General features: G+C 35.0%; 1 protein-coding gene and 1 pseudogene across 5 annotated transcripts in view; one reads left to right on the forward strand and one right to left on the reverse strand.

Annotated features, from left to right (window-relative positions):
* VPS13C (vacuolar protein sorting 13 homolog C) overlaps nucleotides 1-18161 on the reverse strand; it is a gene marked incomplete at both ends in the record, with an annotated part of 185655 nt that overhangs the window by 62492 nt on the left and 105002 nt on the right. For all 4 annotated transcript variants that reach the window (XM_079700003.1, XM_079700000.1, XM_079700002.1 and 1 more), the window contains 10 exons: nucleotides 727-874; nucleotides 2167-2471; nucleotides 3681-3848; nucleotides 4258-4361; nucleotides 5824-5940; nucleotides 7722-7878; nucleotides 8580-8639; nucleotides 9106-9185; nucleotides 10149-10305; nucleotides 12006-12142. In XM_079700003.1, the coding sequence (XP_079556129.1) occupies nucleotides 727-874; nucleotides 2167-2471; nucleotides 3681-3848; nucleotides 4258-4361; nucleotides 5824-5940; nucleotides 7722-7878; nucleotides 8580-8639; nucleotides 9106-9185; nucleotides 10149-10305; nucleotides 12006-12142 (1433 nt within the window). The remainder of the gene's footprint in view (nucleotides 1-726; nucleotides 875-2166; nucleotides 2472-3680; nucleotides 3849-4257; nucleotides 4362-5823; nucleotides 5941-7721; nucleotides 7879-8579; nucleotides 8640-9105; nucleotides 9186-10148; nucleotides 10306-12005; nucleotides 12143-18161) is intronic.
* LOC307050176 (intraflagellar transport protein 88 homolog) lies at nucleotides 14167-16846 on the forward strand (annotated as a pseudogene). The gene is made up of 2 exons: nucleotides 14167-14755; nucleotides 15428-16846. The product of its transcript is annotated as an intraflagellar transport protein 88 homolog (transcript).

Below are 18161 nucleotides of genomic sequence, written 5' to 3' on the forward strand. Positions count from 1 at the left end.
CAGTTTCACCCACAGGCGCACAAGAACCGTAAGATTCCTACACTTCCATGACCATCTCTGACCAGTATCATCTCTTCCTGTGAGCCTACATATGACCTGCTAACTACAGTATTAAAAATACTGCTGTTTCCTTGGTGCTTTGTGACCACCCGGGGTGGGGTGGGATAGGGAGGGTAGGAGGGAGACACAAGAGGGAGGAGATAGGGGGATGTATGTATACTTATAGCTGATTCACTTTGTTATAAAGCAGAAACTAACATACCATTGTAAAGCAATTATACTCCAATAAAGATGTTTAAAAAAAGTATTCCTGTTTATATGCTTGCCAAATAAACATATTCACCTATTGAAAATGTCCACTTTTCTATAAAAGAGTGCTTCTATACATTAAAAATACTACTAAGGTGCTTTGAATGTGGTATCTAAATATCACTTTACAGTGTCTTATAATTTAACTGCCTTAAAACTTTAATAGAGTTTTCTAAATTACTAATAATATTTTCTGTAGACTCCATAGCTTTTAACCTCAGAGTTCTTGCTTGGTTTTACCAAATATCCAATTAATGTGAAAAAAAGAAAAGTGTGGGAAACTAGGATAACTTCATTTCCAGTTAACAAAGCATTCCCTTTAAATGTATTATCACTTCTGATGTCCTCCTGAACTACATTGTGATCAACGATAAAAGCCTATCTAGCAATTTTCATGTATTTTATACATATACTTACCTGCATAGGTTTTAGTTTTCCTTTTATCTCCATCCCTGGAATTTTCACGTACCATGATGCTGCTAAATTTCGCTGTATGGATAAAAGCATGTTGACTGGTTTTAAAATTCCAATGTCATGCTGTGGTAAGCCAGCCTGCAAAATTGTTCTGAAAGATAAATAAGAATTTATTTTACATTTCTAAAATCTACATTTTAAAATGAAAACTATCATACTGTGTAACAGTTTCCACGGAGCATTTTTCTAAACACTAAAGGCTGCTATCAGAGTTCTTTTAGAACATGTTTCTTTTCACAAATCAATCTGCATCAGAATAATTCAAGTTTATATTCAGAGCTATGTAAAACAAAGCCTATGTAATGCTGATTTCAAAGAGACAAATTTCATGAAGCATGACTATTGCACTATTTACTATCTTTCACAAGGATATTTAATAGCAACTAGTCCAATGTCATACAAACAAATGTTACATCCTCCTAAAGTTGGAGGACAAAGAAAGTGATACTCTACTTAGCCCTTAGGTTTATGTTATTAGTACTTCTCCAAACTCAAAGGGAAAAACTCACCAAACCTAGAAGTTAAACAAGCATATTATAACAGTCATATCTAGCCTGCCTGCCAACAAACATTTGAACCACCAAATAACTTACTCTTGTCATTCAACAGAGCAAACACTTTCCCATTTGGATTTGATAATCCATTAAATATCTTACTGAGAATTCCTAAATGTGACAAGGTTTGGAAATGAGAAATAAATCTTAAATTTTATTACATTTTAAGAAGTCTTTGTCTCTGTACAGAAATGAAAATAGCTATGTGCAGAGCAAATAAATAAAAATAAATCTAAATTAAGTATTACTGAGTAAACTATAATTTTATAATAGGAAATTTTTATAGAGTGAAAAAAACATGTTATAGGGGCTTCCCTGGTGGCGCAGTGGTTGAGAGTCTGCCTGCTAATGCAGGGGACACGGGTTCGAGCCCTGGTCTGGGAGGATCCCACATGCCGCGGAGCAACTAGGCCTGTGAGCCACAACTACTGAGCCTGCGCGTCTGGAGCCTGTGCTCCGCAACGGGAGAGGCCGCAATAGTGAGAGGCCTGCGCACTGCGATGAAGAGTGGCCCCCACTTGCCACAACTAGAGAAAGCCCTCGCACAGAAATGAAGACCCAACGCGGCCCAAAATAAATAAATAAATTAATTAATTAAAAAAAAAAAACACCTACTTAAAAAAAATGTTATAAATTTAGTAAGACAAGATGTAGATTCTATGAGATCCACCATTATAAACCACTAACCAAAAACCAACAGTCAAGGTTTCATAATTAGAAGAAATAAGGAATAAGAACCATAAATCACTAGAGTGTTTTACCCCTGGCAAAGATTTTATGAAAATTCTATTTCTAGTAAGCAATTCGCCATTGGATTATATATTTATACCTGGACAGCTTCAGCTGAGTGAGTTGGATGTTCATTTTATCAATGACTGGGGGAAGAGAATACTGTTGCACAGAAACTACACTAAATTGGTTTTCAACTTTGATTAAACCCAGATCTGCTATAACAGCATTAGGCGATACTGAAGACTGAGGAATGATAATAACTGGTGCTTTCAAATTGATATCCATCAAAAGGCGGAAGCTCTTTTCAGCCAAGTCTTTCATGCTGGAAGCAGCTCTTTCTGCAGCCTGGACTGTAGCTGTGCTCAAAGCTTCTTTGGCAGTTTGAAAATTGTTGAGGAAGTTCTGTTGGAAAATACTGGTATTTAGAGTTTTCCCGAAACAATTTATTTTTAAAAGGAAAAACTTTAAAAAAGAAAAACTAAATAAAAGAGGTGATGTAAAAGAGACGTTATTTATGACTGTGTACATGGAGTAAAGTCTAGTAAGATACACTCTGTGATAATTAACAAGTGGAAGAAAGAACCCTTTAACTTTCACTTTATGTATTTCAGAATTATTTGTTTTTTGACAAATTTTGGTAACAATACTTTAAAAAATATCCCTTTTACTCATGAATGTTGTCATCTTAATTCAAATTTAAATAAAAAGATGAAGGAGAACTCTTTACATCTCCCAAAGTTGCTTTAATTCTGTACCTCTAGGTCATAGGAATAAAGTCTATTAGTTTTAGTCCTTAGTTTTAGAAACTAAGGTTTTGCCCGCTTATTTCTAAAGGTTCTTTTCTTAAGTGTACTGTAACATGAGCAAAGGTGCTGAAGTGTTTACAATCTTGCAATCATTAATAAGAGTCAAAAATTCTTTATTTAGAGTGAGATCTTTCACCTCAATTTCAACTAAAAACAGAAAGAGTTTTCCCAATGCAGAAAAGAATTGGAAGCAATATTCTTCCATTAATAATGCAAATGGTTTATTTAGTTTATTAAACTAACCCCCCTCCAAATAAATTACTTTCCAGAAAAATAAAACATGATGGTTTAGGTAGAAATCCATAACTTAAAAGCTTTGATTAACAGCCCTGCTAAGAGGCATAGGCAAAACTCTTCAGCCCATGACACTTACATGGAAATAAATCATTAAAAAATTTTATGGCCTTGTGATCATAACTATAATCAAAAGCTGTAAGTTCCAGTATTAGTCCTTCAAATGCCTGATGACCTCCTTAAAAGATTCTTTTCGCTAAGTACCTTTTAAGGGTCTCTCATAAAATAAATAACACTGAAAAGCCTAATTAAAACATCAGAAAATACTTTCAAAATATATAACTATGGAAATGTTAAAGAATGATCATTCACAGGTTCAAAACAATGATTACAAAAATTCATTTAGTTATCCATCATGTAAAGGATTTCCTTAATTGTAATATTCTATTCAGCATTTGGGAGTTTATCACACAGCCCTATTAGTAAAGATTTTGACTACCTAGGTTCAGATTTATAGGCAAAGATACTTAGGTGTCAATGAGAAATAAATATATTTAAAAAATAAACTTACCAAAAGAGACATGAAGAATTTATGAACATAAACAATTTGAATACAACCCACTTTGAAAGTAAGTTTGCCATCTACTTTAGACATATCAGCATAGGCCTTTCCTTCTGTGGCGTCAGGATAAAGAGTCATTTGGAACCTAAAGACTTCATCTCCCAAAATACAGACAGCCTAAAAGTATTAAATTAACTGGTTATTATATCAAAAGAGCTGTATCACTGTATTATAAATAAGTTTCCTTATTACAGAATCCTTGATATACAAAGAAGCATCACTTAAATTCAACCTTCAACAAATTATTAGTTAAAAACATTTAACTTGACAATAACTTTTTCCTATATCTATAAAAGAAGTTTTATCAATGGAGGTATCAATCACTTAATTGGTTAGAAATAACTTTTACAAATCACCTAGTCTATATACACTGTGAAAGCAGATGATGACCATATTCATGCTTACTCCCTAACAAAATGCCTGACACATGACAGATAATAAATATACACTGAACAAATGATTAAAGGCAGCTCAAACCCCAAAAAACAAAAATAAATTTCAATATAGAAACGTATCTTTTAATTACCTTTTTGTGAATGGAAGTCGAATCAACATTCGTAACTATGATATCCTTAAGTCTGGCAAACATGTCGGTCTGCTTTGGCCTCACAGAAATAGAGGCATCCATTCCTGTGGGAAACACAACACTTTTCACCTAATCCAAGTGAACTAATTTAGTGGTTTTTAATTCAATAATATACTACCAAGATAGAGCACAGATAAAAATTACTATTAGACATATTAAAGGTAACAACTTCTTTCTTTTTTTTTTTTGGCCACGCCAAGTGGCATGTGGGAATGTGGGATCTTAGTTCCCCGACCAGGGATACAACCCATGCCCCTTGCACTGGAAGCCCAGACAGAGTCTTAACCACTGGACCACCAGGGAAGTCCCAAAGGTAACAACTTCTATGTATGAGATACCTAAGAAAGATTATAATATCTTTAAGTGCTAGAAGCATCTCATATATAAACTTTGTGGAAATTTTAAAACAAAAGAAATCAAATGTCAAAGAAAATTAATCACAGGTCTCCAAACACAAGTATCCTGTGCATTATTAGTAAGATCAGAATTGGTCATTTATGATGACACCTAACATTTGTTAAACAGTTATTTTATAAACATTATATAATGAAAACTATTACTCTGAAAACTAAAGAATTGGAATTATAATTAAATATAATTTGATGAATAAATACTATTCTTTCTACAGTAAACTGTATCTAAAACACAATCTTTTAACGTCTCTCCAAAAAAATGTTTGTCATTCTCATAATTTCTAAAGGCATGATTTCTAAAACCACTCCTCAGAGTGAATGAGAGAATGCCTACTAAGCTAAGCCCCAAGAATGAACCTAAATCATTACCATGCTATGCATAAATAGATACTCAGTAACATTTGTTGAATGGAACTGATTTTCTAACCCCTTGTTAACTGCTTATTATGTACATACCAGGCACTTTTCTTAATACATGTAAATTTGTAAACTTAATCCTCATAACAATCCCATGAATAATTACTATAACTATCTCCATTTTACAGAAGAGGGAACTCAGGCACGGAAACACTAATTAATTTGCTCAAGGTCAGCCAGTAAGTGTTAGAGCCAAAATTTGAACCTTGGCAGGCTGGCTCCAGAACCCATGGTATAATCTGAACTCATCTTTATATGAGGCTGATGATGAGTAAAGCTTACAAAATTTCTTTTAGAAACTTCTCTTCCTGATGCTATATAAGCACAAAAGACAAGGGAAATAGGATAATGACATTTTCTTTACTCAGTGAGATGTTATGATATTCATTTCTCAGTTTAAAGTTATATTATTCTGAAAATGCAAACAGAACATGAGATTAAGCCTTAGACTTATTCTGAAAAAATTTTTAAACATAAGGAATGTCTCACATCAGTCATGAATCATAACAAATTTACTTCTAACATTTCAAAGCACATCTTTGAAAAGTTTGCAAGAATCTTCAATGTAAGTAAACCAAAAGACGACTCATGAGAAATCTACCATGCAACAAGCTCATTCTTCCTGAAGGTCTATGTAAAGAAACAGAAATACCTACACCAAGAAAAAGTTACTTACCATGTATTCTAATATCTGCAATATTACACTTCTGATCACAGATAAAGACATTAAATGCATTTAATTCAGCTATGACCTTTAAATCAAACACATCATCTTGAGAAGTGTTGCTGGATACTGAAAAGTAATAGAATCCTAGTGATTAGCGAAGTGCAAAGATGATATAACATAAAATAATCCCCAAATCGCTAAAATAAAAGTACATTATGAACTATGAAGAACCAAAAAGGTCTCCATTAAGATTACATATAATTAATATTATTTTTAAATGCCAATCAGACAGAAAGTAGCATATTTCCATCCAAATTAAAAATAAAGGCAACGTTTACTAGCACCTTACAAGTATAATTTTGCTAGATGGAAACTTTACTATAATTTTTCTTGTGGGTAAAAAGGAAACCCCCTATATTAGAATTCTAAGATTCCAAAAGAGCTAAATTTTGATTTGGAACTCCTTTTCATATCATATATTAGATCAAAGAAAAATATTTCATGAAAAATTGAAATAGTGATGACAGTAAAATATGTATTATTAACTATGACACATACATGTTATTAACTATAGAGACAACTTCCCTAGATTATATTATGTTTCTCCATGAAGAAACCTAAAAAAAGTTCTATAAGAGATGAACATAAAGGGCTAAAGTTAAGAAAAAAACAAAAAATTATTTTATAATGTGTATTTGTGTCTGTGCACGTGTATAAAAATCACAATCAAATGGATTCCCTTAATCTATTTTAGTCTAGGCCCTGATTGATAAATTTAAGATATAATTTCCTAGAGATTTGTTTTGACTGAAGGAAACACTTTTTCCTATAAAACTGTAAAAGTATGGAGACATCAGTCCTTAATCACCAGGATGATAAAAGGGTTTTTTTTCCCTTTAAGATTTAAAGTAGCAAAATCAAACCACAAAAAACAGCTATTTGGCATAACTAGAAGATTGTTTCTTTGGATTACTATTTTTTGTAGTTTATTGTGAGCTTAAACATTGCTTTTTCATTTATTCAACTGTGTGCACGTGCGTGTGTATGTATGTATATGTTACGTAAGTATTTCCATGGATATTAATGTAACAAGTACATTAAAGACAAAGAAGGTAAAACTCTTTTACTCTAGTTTAATGCAAAAATACTGCTCTGCTCCCTGGTTAAAAAAAATCTCATCCTTGTATCAGATCTAATATTACTAACAGTTTTCATTTTAAAGATGCCAGTAATATAGATATAATACAACTAGGTAATGGTCTGAAAATTAAATTACCAGATGTTAGATACTCACACCATATGACATGAAAGAAAAATAATTAAAATGATATTTGGCTTAAAAATAGGCACATGTTCACTCACGCTACACCACATCTAATATTTCACGGTACAAACTGTGGCATGTGCCCATATCTCTATGTGACTTAAATACAGTTTTGGTTAGAAACCAAAGTGAGTCTGTCTCTTCCATGAGATTGTTCCTTTTGTGTTTTGCAAAGCTGAAAACTGTTGAGCACCAGGTAGTTTTAACTGACTGACTGAAATGGGCCTTTGTTACTATGCATGATTGTGTTCATATTTTAATTACTTCCTTTCTCACTTTCACTGGAGTGAAGGTTACAGAGACATCAATGCAAAGTACATACAACTTTATTTTACATAAAAGCTAGGCAGTGAAATCAAATATAAATACGTGATTAATATTAAACACTTATTTAAAATCTCTCACTAAATTACCCTATTATACCATAGGGATAAAATCCGCTTTCTTTTGAAACCAACCTCATCTGTCAAAGCAGCTAAAACATTAAGGTGATAAACAGTTATCTTAGCTTGAAAATACATGTTATTATATGATTATTAAAGTTCAGATAGAAAGTATTAAACCATGACTCAAAAGTTAATACCAGTTTTGGCAATGATACTTCTGGACTCCCCCATAAGTGGCTTCAGCTCCGATTCCTTCTTAGACGGTTCAGAGGATGGAAGAGCAGATGATAAAAAATCCATGAAGGACAGTAAAGCTTCCAAATGAAGAACCAAGTTTAAGGATGAAAATGAAACCTAAGATAATGAACAATTAGAGAGGCAGATTTCAGATATAGAAACATTTTTATGTCAAACCTCAACGTATACAAGTAGCACAAGAATAGTTCAACTAAGGACTTCTTTTTTGAGAAAGAACTCACTATTATTTTGTTAACCTTTACCAGACAATAAACCAACACTGCCCACTCCCACACCCAACAATAATTCTAACCTCAACGGAACCTGATAGGCTTTAAGTAAAGATACAAGAAGTATTATCAGCCTTAGGTTGGTCGGTCCCCTTACAGATGGTCCCAAGACAGACTATACATGCTCAAATGGATGGTGACCAATGTCTGTACCGAGCCATACTTTTAGCCTTACCCTTAATTTTTTTCTAATCCTAAAGCCAATTCATTCAAATGTTTAATGCTTCCATCAACACTACACCAAATAACCATAGTGCACAAAATTTCCTTAAACAATATTTTCTTTGTGTACAACAAGGAATCATTCATTTATATCTGGGAAACAAGGAGTCTTTTAGGAAATCAAATCAACTTTTGTAGTAACTTTATTTCAACTCTCCATCCATTTCTTTTATCTACAAAATTAAACCTATTATTATTACCAACCTTATGCTAATTTTAGAGCTCACAATCTCACAACTGAAGATGGCTTTGAGGCTAGATTTAATCACTATAATCTAACCTTATAGTGAATTAAAAAAGGTTTACCTGAAGTCTTTGTTTGGTATTGTCATGGATGGTTTTAAATTCTGGTCCATCACTGTCTGCCTACAAATAATGGAGGATAAAGCCACTGGGTTGCAAACACTAAAAATTCACACACTGAAAAAATATATATATATTCTTTACTTTTCAAAGTATGCTATGAAAACACTATAAACATATTTCTTAAAGGCAAAGAAGAACATGCCAAAAACATGACCACGTAAGCATTTCTTATATTCTACAGAAGCAAAAACCCGAACTCCTTATCCTACTTGGGAGGATATCTAGATTATAATAGATTTTGCTTCAAATTACAATGGAACTTTGTATACATCTACTTATTCAAAAACATAGGATTAACTCAGAAGTTTACTGAAATTATCCAGGACTGTCAGATGCTTGCATAAATCACTATAATCAACCAGGTTTAGGATGAAAAATTTTAAGGGAGAAAACCAAGATATTATATACAGGGGAATGACATAATTTCATATATGCAAATATTAAAGAATCCTAGAAATGAAACTACCTTTTTCAATAACATTTTCAGAAGGGGTTCATTTGTTACATTAGAAGAGTTAATAATGTGAAGAGGTTCTCCTTTAGAGTCTAAAAGAGAAAAAAGAGAGGGTAGATCCATTATTAAGTCGTTTAGACATTTCAAATGTATTTAAAAACAGACCAGCCAGTTATACAAACATAAGTTTGTCAAAACTCCGAGTTGTACGCTAAAATGGGTGAATTTACTGTATATAAATCATATCTCAATAAAGCTGGCTTTGAAAAAAAAATTAAAGAAACTCCAAAAAACACAAAAAAACCAGCACTGGCCAATTATAAATTCTATAACATTTGGTACTACTGGTATTACTTATTTGAACAAATCATAATATATTAAAGAACAAAGCTATAAAATACTTAAACTAGTGATTATTCTCAATACAAGTTTGCTTTACTTAAAGTTACCCCACAGAGTTCCTATAAACTTTAAACACCCATACCAACTTTAAAAGTTGGCTTGGTGCAATTTAGAAAGTGAATTTGAAAGGCTGAAGAGACTACAAGGTGATGTTAAATTTTTCCTCTATATATTTCTGGGTTGTTTAATTTTTATTTTTTACAAGTATATATTAATGTCATTAAACACAAATAAAACACACTTATGTAATTTTAAAATAAATTAAAAACCAAAGAAAAAAAGTTACTTCCTAGTAAATTAACTCACCTTTCAAAAAGGGTCCCTGGGCTCTATCCCTGGGTATTGTTCTCAGAGCACAGTTATAATGTAATGTTGCTTTTCATAAGTACTGAAGCATTATGTACTGAAGACATATGCCTCATTTTTCTTTTAGATATATTCTACTCTGTGCTAAATATTTAGATATAGACTTACTTTATGATAAATAACTACATAATGAATTTTAACTATCAAATTACTTTATATTAATGTAATAAATTTAAACTAACTAAATAATTATGGTGACACTAATAAATATGCTTCATGTTGATAAAAAGGTAGTGACCATCTGCCTATTACATGCACAGTTTACAGAGACTATACTTCACACTTACCAGTGAACTCAAAGCATCGCATACTAATTTTTTTTAGATAAGCTTCAGCAGTCAGGTCGTAGGCTTTAACTCTAGCTTCCAGTCCAAGCTGCAGGACATTTAGTTCACATAAAGGCCTTCCTTTCTTTTCTGTTTTTTCCATCAAAGTAATCACGACCTAGAAAAAGGTACCATTATTACCACAAACTATTTCACTAATATACATTGAAGATAAGTTAACAATTTAATTATCATCCAGAATGATATTATCAAAATATTCACACAGTGTAAAGATGTTCACTTCTATTTGTGCCTGGAAATTACCTAGGGTTATTTACTTTGGAAGGCCTACTTACTTTTAAGACTTTTAAAGTACTGTCACTATATTTTAATGGATTTCAAGATAGTTATGAAAAAAAAAAGTTGTTCTGCCTAATTCCCAGAAGTCCTAGTCTGATGGATGGTGTCAGACTAGATCTGAAAGTCTGAGATAAACAGTCAATTTTTAAACTACTCCTAAGGCAAGGTTTCTCAACCTTGGCACCACTGACATCTGGGGCTGGATAATTCTTTCCAGTGGGGAGTAGTCCCATGCGCTGTAGGCTGTTTAGTGGCATCACTGGCCTCTACCCACTGGTTGCCAGTAGCCCACTCTCTCTCTGGATAGTGACAACCAAAAATGTCTTCAGACAATGCTAATTATCAGCTTGAGGGGAGGATGCAAATTGCTTCCCCCCACCCTAATCACTGTCCTAAGGGAAGGGAACTGTAATTATATGTATTACAAATAATATTAAAAAGGACTTACAGGTTTTATATGTACATACGTTAATGAAACCCATTTGCAAATAGAATTATTCATTTATCAATGTTTCAATTATCAAAGCCTAAAAATCTTCAATAACTGTAACATTAACCAGAAAAACAGCAGAGGTTTAGCATGAAGGAAGTTAGTTTCAAAACATATATTTCAGATCAAAAAAGTAGCACTCATTTGTTCAAAAGTTTATTATTTTTGACTCAAAGATAGAACATAACCTCTGCACAGCTATCTAACAATGAAGGGATTTTGGAGAAAGTTCTTCTAAGTCCCTGTATCTGCGATGCTTTCCCACATACACACGTGTATGCCTGTCCCTCTTTCTACCCTGTCCCAGCCCCTTTCCTAAACTCCTTTCCTCAGACTGTATCTTCTCCTTTAAAAATTCAACTAAATCTCACTTCCTCCAGGTAATCTTCCCTGACTCTTTCAGACTGCTTAGATGCCCTCTTCCTACCATCACTGCCACAAGCTCCCTGGGCACATTTTTAATGGGAGTACTTAACAAAAATTTTAATTGTTTTCTTGTTTGAGTTCAGAGTTTATGTCTTTTACTTCTGTATCCTTAGCACTTAGTACATGCAATGAATACCTGTCATGTGTGTGAACACAGAAGAGGAAAATTCATTTAATCTTACTTTAAGAATCTGCAGATGGAAAGCAGGTAATGGTAATATAACATTTTAAAATGTAGGCATATTGTGTTTTATTCTATTAATGGTTTCTAAAATTTGCAAAGAATTTCTCTGTCATTTTTCCCTTTCCTGCCTTCCCTATATAAAATCCAAAGCAGGCCACATTCCAACTGTCCTAAAATCATTTGAAAAGCCTGTTACAGGGCATATTACCATTTTCTCTGTAAGTATTATATCCCCCAAATACAACTCATCTTTAGCAAACTCTCAAATTTTTAAACATTTCTACATACAAATTACAAAAAGCCTTTGTAAGCTTTTTCTATCCATATCAATAATCTACAAGTTTACTTTATTACAGGTAATTCCAAATATCCATTATTTATCCACCTCATTTTATAAAAACAGATGAAAATTACACACCTCTTTGATTTCAAATTTCAGCAGCATATTAATGATGTCTACAGATCTAATTTCTTCCACTCCAGCTGTTAAACTATCTTGTGAAACATGCGTATCTTGTTTTAATGTAGAGATTTCAAGTGGCTCTTTAGTTTCACCTAAAGATGTTTAAAAGAAATTCATTCACTCCTATTCACACATTTCTTACATGAATACTCAACAAGGACTTATACAAGTACTCTGGACTTGGTTTAGGCATTGAAAATCCACAAATCAGTCATACACAGCTCTAGTCCTTAGAAAGCTCATGGCTTAGTAGAAGAAACATATATACTTAAAATACAAACAAAATAAGAAGGCCCCACCTAGTCACATTAAATGGACAAATGTTAATAGTCTCTAGATAAAGTACGTAGAAAGCACAGAACTAAGCATGACACTGTCAAGAGAAGGTCAAGAAAGTCTTAATAGGAGAGTTATAATTCAAGTAGAACTGAAGGAGCTCCTCACACAGAGAAGAATAAAATAAGAGGTAGTAGAAAACCACAGAGAGATAACACATCAGGACAGGTTTTGCAAACAGAATGGAGTTTGATATGGTTACATCATAAGGAGGATAATAAGAGCTAAGGCTTGATATGAAAGAAGTGGGGGGGACTTAAAGCCTCTTACGCCATACCAAGAATCAAAAGTAAAACCATATGAATATGACCCTGTTGTCCTGAAATTCACGTATCCTGAAATGCAGTAAAATTGCTTTCTAAACTGTAATACACAACACTAATAATAGCTATCACTTGCAAAGTACTTAACCTCTGTGTTGGATGTTGTGCTAACAGATGTTCACAGACTATCTCATTTAACTCTTATAACAACACTTTAAGGTAAAACCTTTACATTGTCCTTATTTCACATATGAGCAAATTGAGGTCCAGACAGATTCAGTACCTTGTCTAGTGTTTTCCATATGGAAAACCACTGCTGTTAATTATTACCTTTGAGAAAGCAATGCACAGGGCAAGGTTTCTTAACTATCACCTTATTTCAGCACTGTTCCAAACATAATGTGATTGAGGGAAAATAATTCTACCAAATATTTTGCTTCTACAAAACAATTCCTGGAACAGGCAAAGATTTCTTAAATAGGAAATAAAAAGCACTGATCATTTTTTTAAATTGTGTATTAGAATTCATTAAAATTAACTAATTCTATTAAAAGAAAACCTATTAAGAGAGTGAAAAGGTAAAGCACAGAGAGGGAGAAGATATTTCTACACATACACTAACATGTATACATATAACACATATAACCAGCAAAGGGCTCCTAACCAGAATGAATAAACAACTCCTATACACCAATTAGAAAAAAGACCATACCTCAGTAAAGATAATGGTCAACAGACTTGAATGATCATGTCATAAAAGAGGATAACCAAATGGCATATGAAAAGGTTTTCAATTTCATTAGTTATCAGGGAACAAATAAAAACCATAGACATACTACTATATAACCACCAGGATGGCTAAATTTTACAAGACTGAGGATAGCAAGCACTGGTGAGAATGTGAAAAAACTGGAACTCTCATACATTGCTAGTAGGAAAGTAAATTGGTTCAACCTCTTGGAAAACTGTTCAGTATAGCCTGGCGTAAGTTACTGAAGCGAAATGTAAGCTAACATATGACCCGGTAATTCTACTCCTAGCTGTATGTCCAAAAGAAAACAGTATATAAGTGTGCCGAAAGACTGTACAATGACATTCATAGCAATTTCGCTCATGATAGTCAAATACTATCATGGAATAAAAAGAACAAGAACAATAAAAAGAACAAACTGGCTTTATAGACATCAACACGGATGAATCCCACAAAATGTTGAATGAAAGAAAGCCAAGGCATCCGAGCGTGGGCAGCGCTGCAGCCGTGCAGCTCTCTGCGGAGCCCCAGAAAGGCCGCGCCGGCCCCACCACGCTCGCGGTCGCGCTGCCCCCCTCGCCGCGAGACGGGAGAGGGCTCGGGGCGGCGCGGGTGCCTGCCGCCCTCCGAGGGGCCCGTGCCCCGCCCCGCCCGAAGCCACGCGCGGCCCTCGAGCCCCTGACCCCGAGTTCGAGACGCGAAGCTCCAAAATCCCCGGCAAGACTCCGCGGAGGCACGAGCTCGGCCCGCTCTCACGGAGGTACAAATGATGCAAAATGGATACCTCGCCCCAGAGACAGATGAAGATGATCTTTAGTCTGGCTATAACGACTACAATCCAACCTATGATACCGAGGAACTGGAGAATGACACAGCTTTTCAGCAAGCTGTGAGCGCTAGTCATGGCAGAAGACCTCCTGTAACTGCTAAAATACCAAGCACATTGGTTGCTAGACCTGTAGCTACTGGGTATGGGTCCAAGACATCCCTGGCATCGTCAGTGGGAAGACCAATGCAGGGGCTCTTCAGGATGGAGTTACTAGACCCATGACAGCAGTGAGGGCAGCTGGTTTTACCAAAGCAGCTTTGAGAGGCTCTGCGTTCGACCCCCTCGGTCAGTCGTGGGGCCCTGCACCGCCCCTGGAGGCCAGGAATGAAGACAGCCGAGAAGAAAAGATGAGACAAGTAGAGAAGAAAGTAAATGAGTCGGTAGAAGAAAGCTGTATTGCTAACAGTCGTGGAGACTTAAAATTGGCCTTAGAAAAGACAAAAGATGCAGGAAGAAAAGAGAGAGTCCTGGTGAAACAAGGAAAACAAGTTACAAGTCCAGAAAACATCAATTTGGATTTAACTTAATCAGTTCTTTTCAACTTGGCCAGTCAATATTCAGCTAATGAAATGTATGCTGAAGCACCAAACACCTATCAAGTTATACTGAAAAATAAGATGTTTAGCAATGCAGGATGGTTGAAAGTGAATATGGGAAATATTTATTTAAAGCAAAGAAATTATTCCAAAGCCATTAAATTCTACCAAATAGCCTTAGATCAAATTCCAAGTGTCCATAAAGAAATGAGGATTAAAATTATGCAGAACATTGGAGTTAACATTTATTAAAACTAGGCAGGGCTTCCCTCGTGGCACAGTGGTTGAGAGTCCACCTGCCGATGCAGGGGACACGGGTTCGTGCGCCGGTCCGGGAGGATCCCACGTGCCGCAGAGCAGCTGGGCCCGTGGGTCATGGCCGCTGAGCCTGCGTGTCCGGAGCCTGTGCTCTGCAGTGGGAGAGGCCACAGCAGTAAGAGGCCCGCGTACCGCAAAAAAACAAACAAACAAAAAACTGGGCAGTATTCAGATGCCATTAATTTATTTGCACACATAATGAGCATGGCACCAAATCTGAAGGCAGGCTTCAACCTAATTCTTAGTTACTTTGCTGTTGGAGATTGAGAAAAAAAGAAGGCATTCCAAAACTTGACTGCTGTTCCATTAGAAACTGATGAAGATGATAAATACATTTCACCAAGTGATGACCCACATACTAATTTAGTGATTGAATCTATAAAAAATGATCATCTAAGGCAAATGGAACATGAAAGGAAAGACATGGCAGAAAAATACATCATGACAGTTGCAAAACTCATTGCTCCTGTAATTGAAACATCTTTTGCTGTAGGTTATGATTGGTGTGTTGAAGTTGTGAAAGCTTCTCAGTATGTAGAGCTGGCAAATGATCTGGAAATAACGCAATTACATACCTGAGACAAAAGGACTTTAATCAAGCTGTAGAGACCTTTAAAATGTTTGAAAGAAAGGACAGTAGAGTGAAGAGTGCAGCTGCACCCAACCTCTCATTCCTGCATTATTTGGAAAATGAATTTGCAGAAGCCGGTAGCTATGCAGATTTAGCTGTGAACTCTGATAGATATAATCCGTCAGCTCTTACTCATAAAGGGAATACAGCTTTTGCAAATGGTGATTATGAGAAGGCAGCTGAATTCTAAAATGAGGCTCTAAGAAATGATTCTTCTTGTACTAAAGCACTTTATAATATTGGCCTTACCTATAAGAAGCTAAGCCAGCTTGATGAAGCTTTGGACTGTTTCCTGAAACTTCACGCAGTCCTAAGAGACAGCACCCAAGTCCTTTACCAGATAGCAAATGTATACGAATTAATGGAAGATCCCAATCAAGCCATGGAATGATTAATGCAGCCGATCAGTGTTGTTCCAACTGACTCCAGAGCTTTGTCTAAACTGGGAGGATTATATGACACTGAGGGGGATAAATCCCAAGCATTCCAATATTACTATGAGTCATATAGGTATTTCCCGTCCAACACTGAAGTCAACAAGTGGCTCGCGGCCTATTACATTGAAACCCAGTTTTGTGAAAAAGCCATTCAGTACTTTGAAAGAGCTTCTCTTATACAGCCTACACAGGTGAAATGGCAGCTGATGGTAGCTAGTTGTTTTAGAAGAAGTGGTAACTACCAAAAAGCATTAGATACTTACAAAGATATTCACAGAAATTTTCCAGAAAATGTTGAATGTCTACGTTTCTTGGTACATCTCTGCACAGACACTGGATTAAATGAAGTTCAAGAATATGCAACAAAACTCAAGAGATTGGAAAAAATGAAAGAAATCAGGGAACAGCACATCAAGTCTGGCAGGGATGGCAGCGGGGGTCCCCATGGGAGCGCTGGCAGTGACAGTGGCCAGAAGTGTGGCTCCGGTAGCAGAGGCAAGCAGCTCAGCGCCCAGCTCCGAGCCCTGCCTGGGACAGACGAGCCTTATGAGAGCAGCAGTAACAAGGAGCGAGATGCCTCCTATGTGGATCCGCTTGGCCCGCAAATAGAAAGACCCAAAACCGCAGCCAAAAAGAGAGTCAATGAGGATGATTTTGCTGATGAACAGTTAGGAGATGATTTGCTTCCAGAATAATATATATTTTAATATATTATTTATTAAAGGAAAGAAATCGCCTTACAAGAGAATACTCATGTTAAAGTTTGGATTAAATATCCAAACTTTAATTTTGCACACTGTCAAAACTTTAAATAAGTGTATTCTGTTCTATGAGTATGGATTTAGATTTTGTTTTGCTTTTAATGGAATAAAAACATGTGAAAATTAAAAAAAAGAAAGAAGCCAAAAATGAAAGTAAATTCTCTATGATTCCTTTTATATGAAATTCAAAAAGAGGCAAAACTAATGTATGATATTACAATCAGAATGGTACTTAATTCTGGGTGGATTCAGGGGCAGGGTGGGTGTTTGGTATTGATAGGTAAAGGCATAGGGATAGCTCAAGGGTGCAGTGCTGGAAATGTTCTATATCTTAATCATGGTGATTACACTGGTGTAGCCATATATAAAAACCCACTGAATTGTACACTGAAGATTTGCACACTTTACTATATGTATTAACATACTGTAAAAAAGGTTTTCCCCCCCAGTATTTTGGGTTTTTTCTGAGACCTGATTGACATGTAATATTACATTAGTTTCAGGTAAAAAACGTTTTTTAAAATTGAAAAAGTACAGTGAGATACCATTTTTCACTCAGCAGCAAACTGGCAACATTTTTAAAATCTGATAATACACTGTGTTAGAAAAAGCACAGAAGAACCACCCGATGGGAGTACAAAATGAGTATAAGTTCTATGGGGGTCAACTGGCAAATCTGTCAAAATGTTAATAAAATTAATTTTATTAAATGTATTGATTGAATTCAATTATTATTTTAATTTAATAAAAACTAAATACCCTTTAACCCAGCAGTCCTGCATTTTCCCTACAGATAAACATGCACTTGTAAAAAAGTGTATGTACAAGGATATTTAATGCAACATAGTAAGAGTGAAAGACTGAAAACCACCTGAAATGTCCATCAATAGGGATTTGCTAACTAAATTATGATACTTCAACAGAATTTAATACCAAGCAGCCATTAGAAAGAATGAGTCGGATCTATACACAGCATATATATAGATATGGAATGAACACCAAGATACACTGTGTATGTGTATATGTGTACATATAAAACAGCTTAAAAAATAAGTCTGGTAGTTACTTTGCCTTTAAGGGCCACTGTATCTAATAATTTAAATACTATTTGCATTTTTAACTGCTGTACAATTTTTTCAGTATCTTTGTTCAGTGGTAATTTATCAACCACTTCACTTTGTACAGCTAAAAATCAGATCAAGGGATTTCCCTGGCAGTCCAGTGTTTAGGAGTCCACACTTCCACTGCA

This window comes from Hyperoodon ampullatus (assembly GCF_949752795.1).
Source record: "Hyperoodon ampullatus genome assembly, chromosome: 3".
Lineage (NCBI taxonomy): Eukaryota > Metazoa > Chordata > Mammalia > Artiodactyla > Ziphiidae > Hyperoodon > Hyperoodon ampullatus.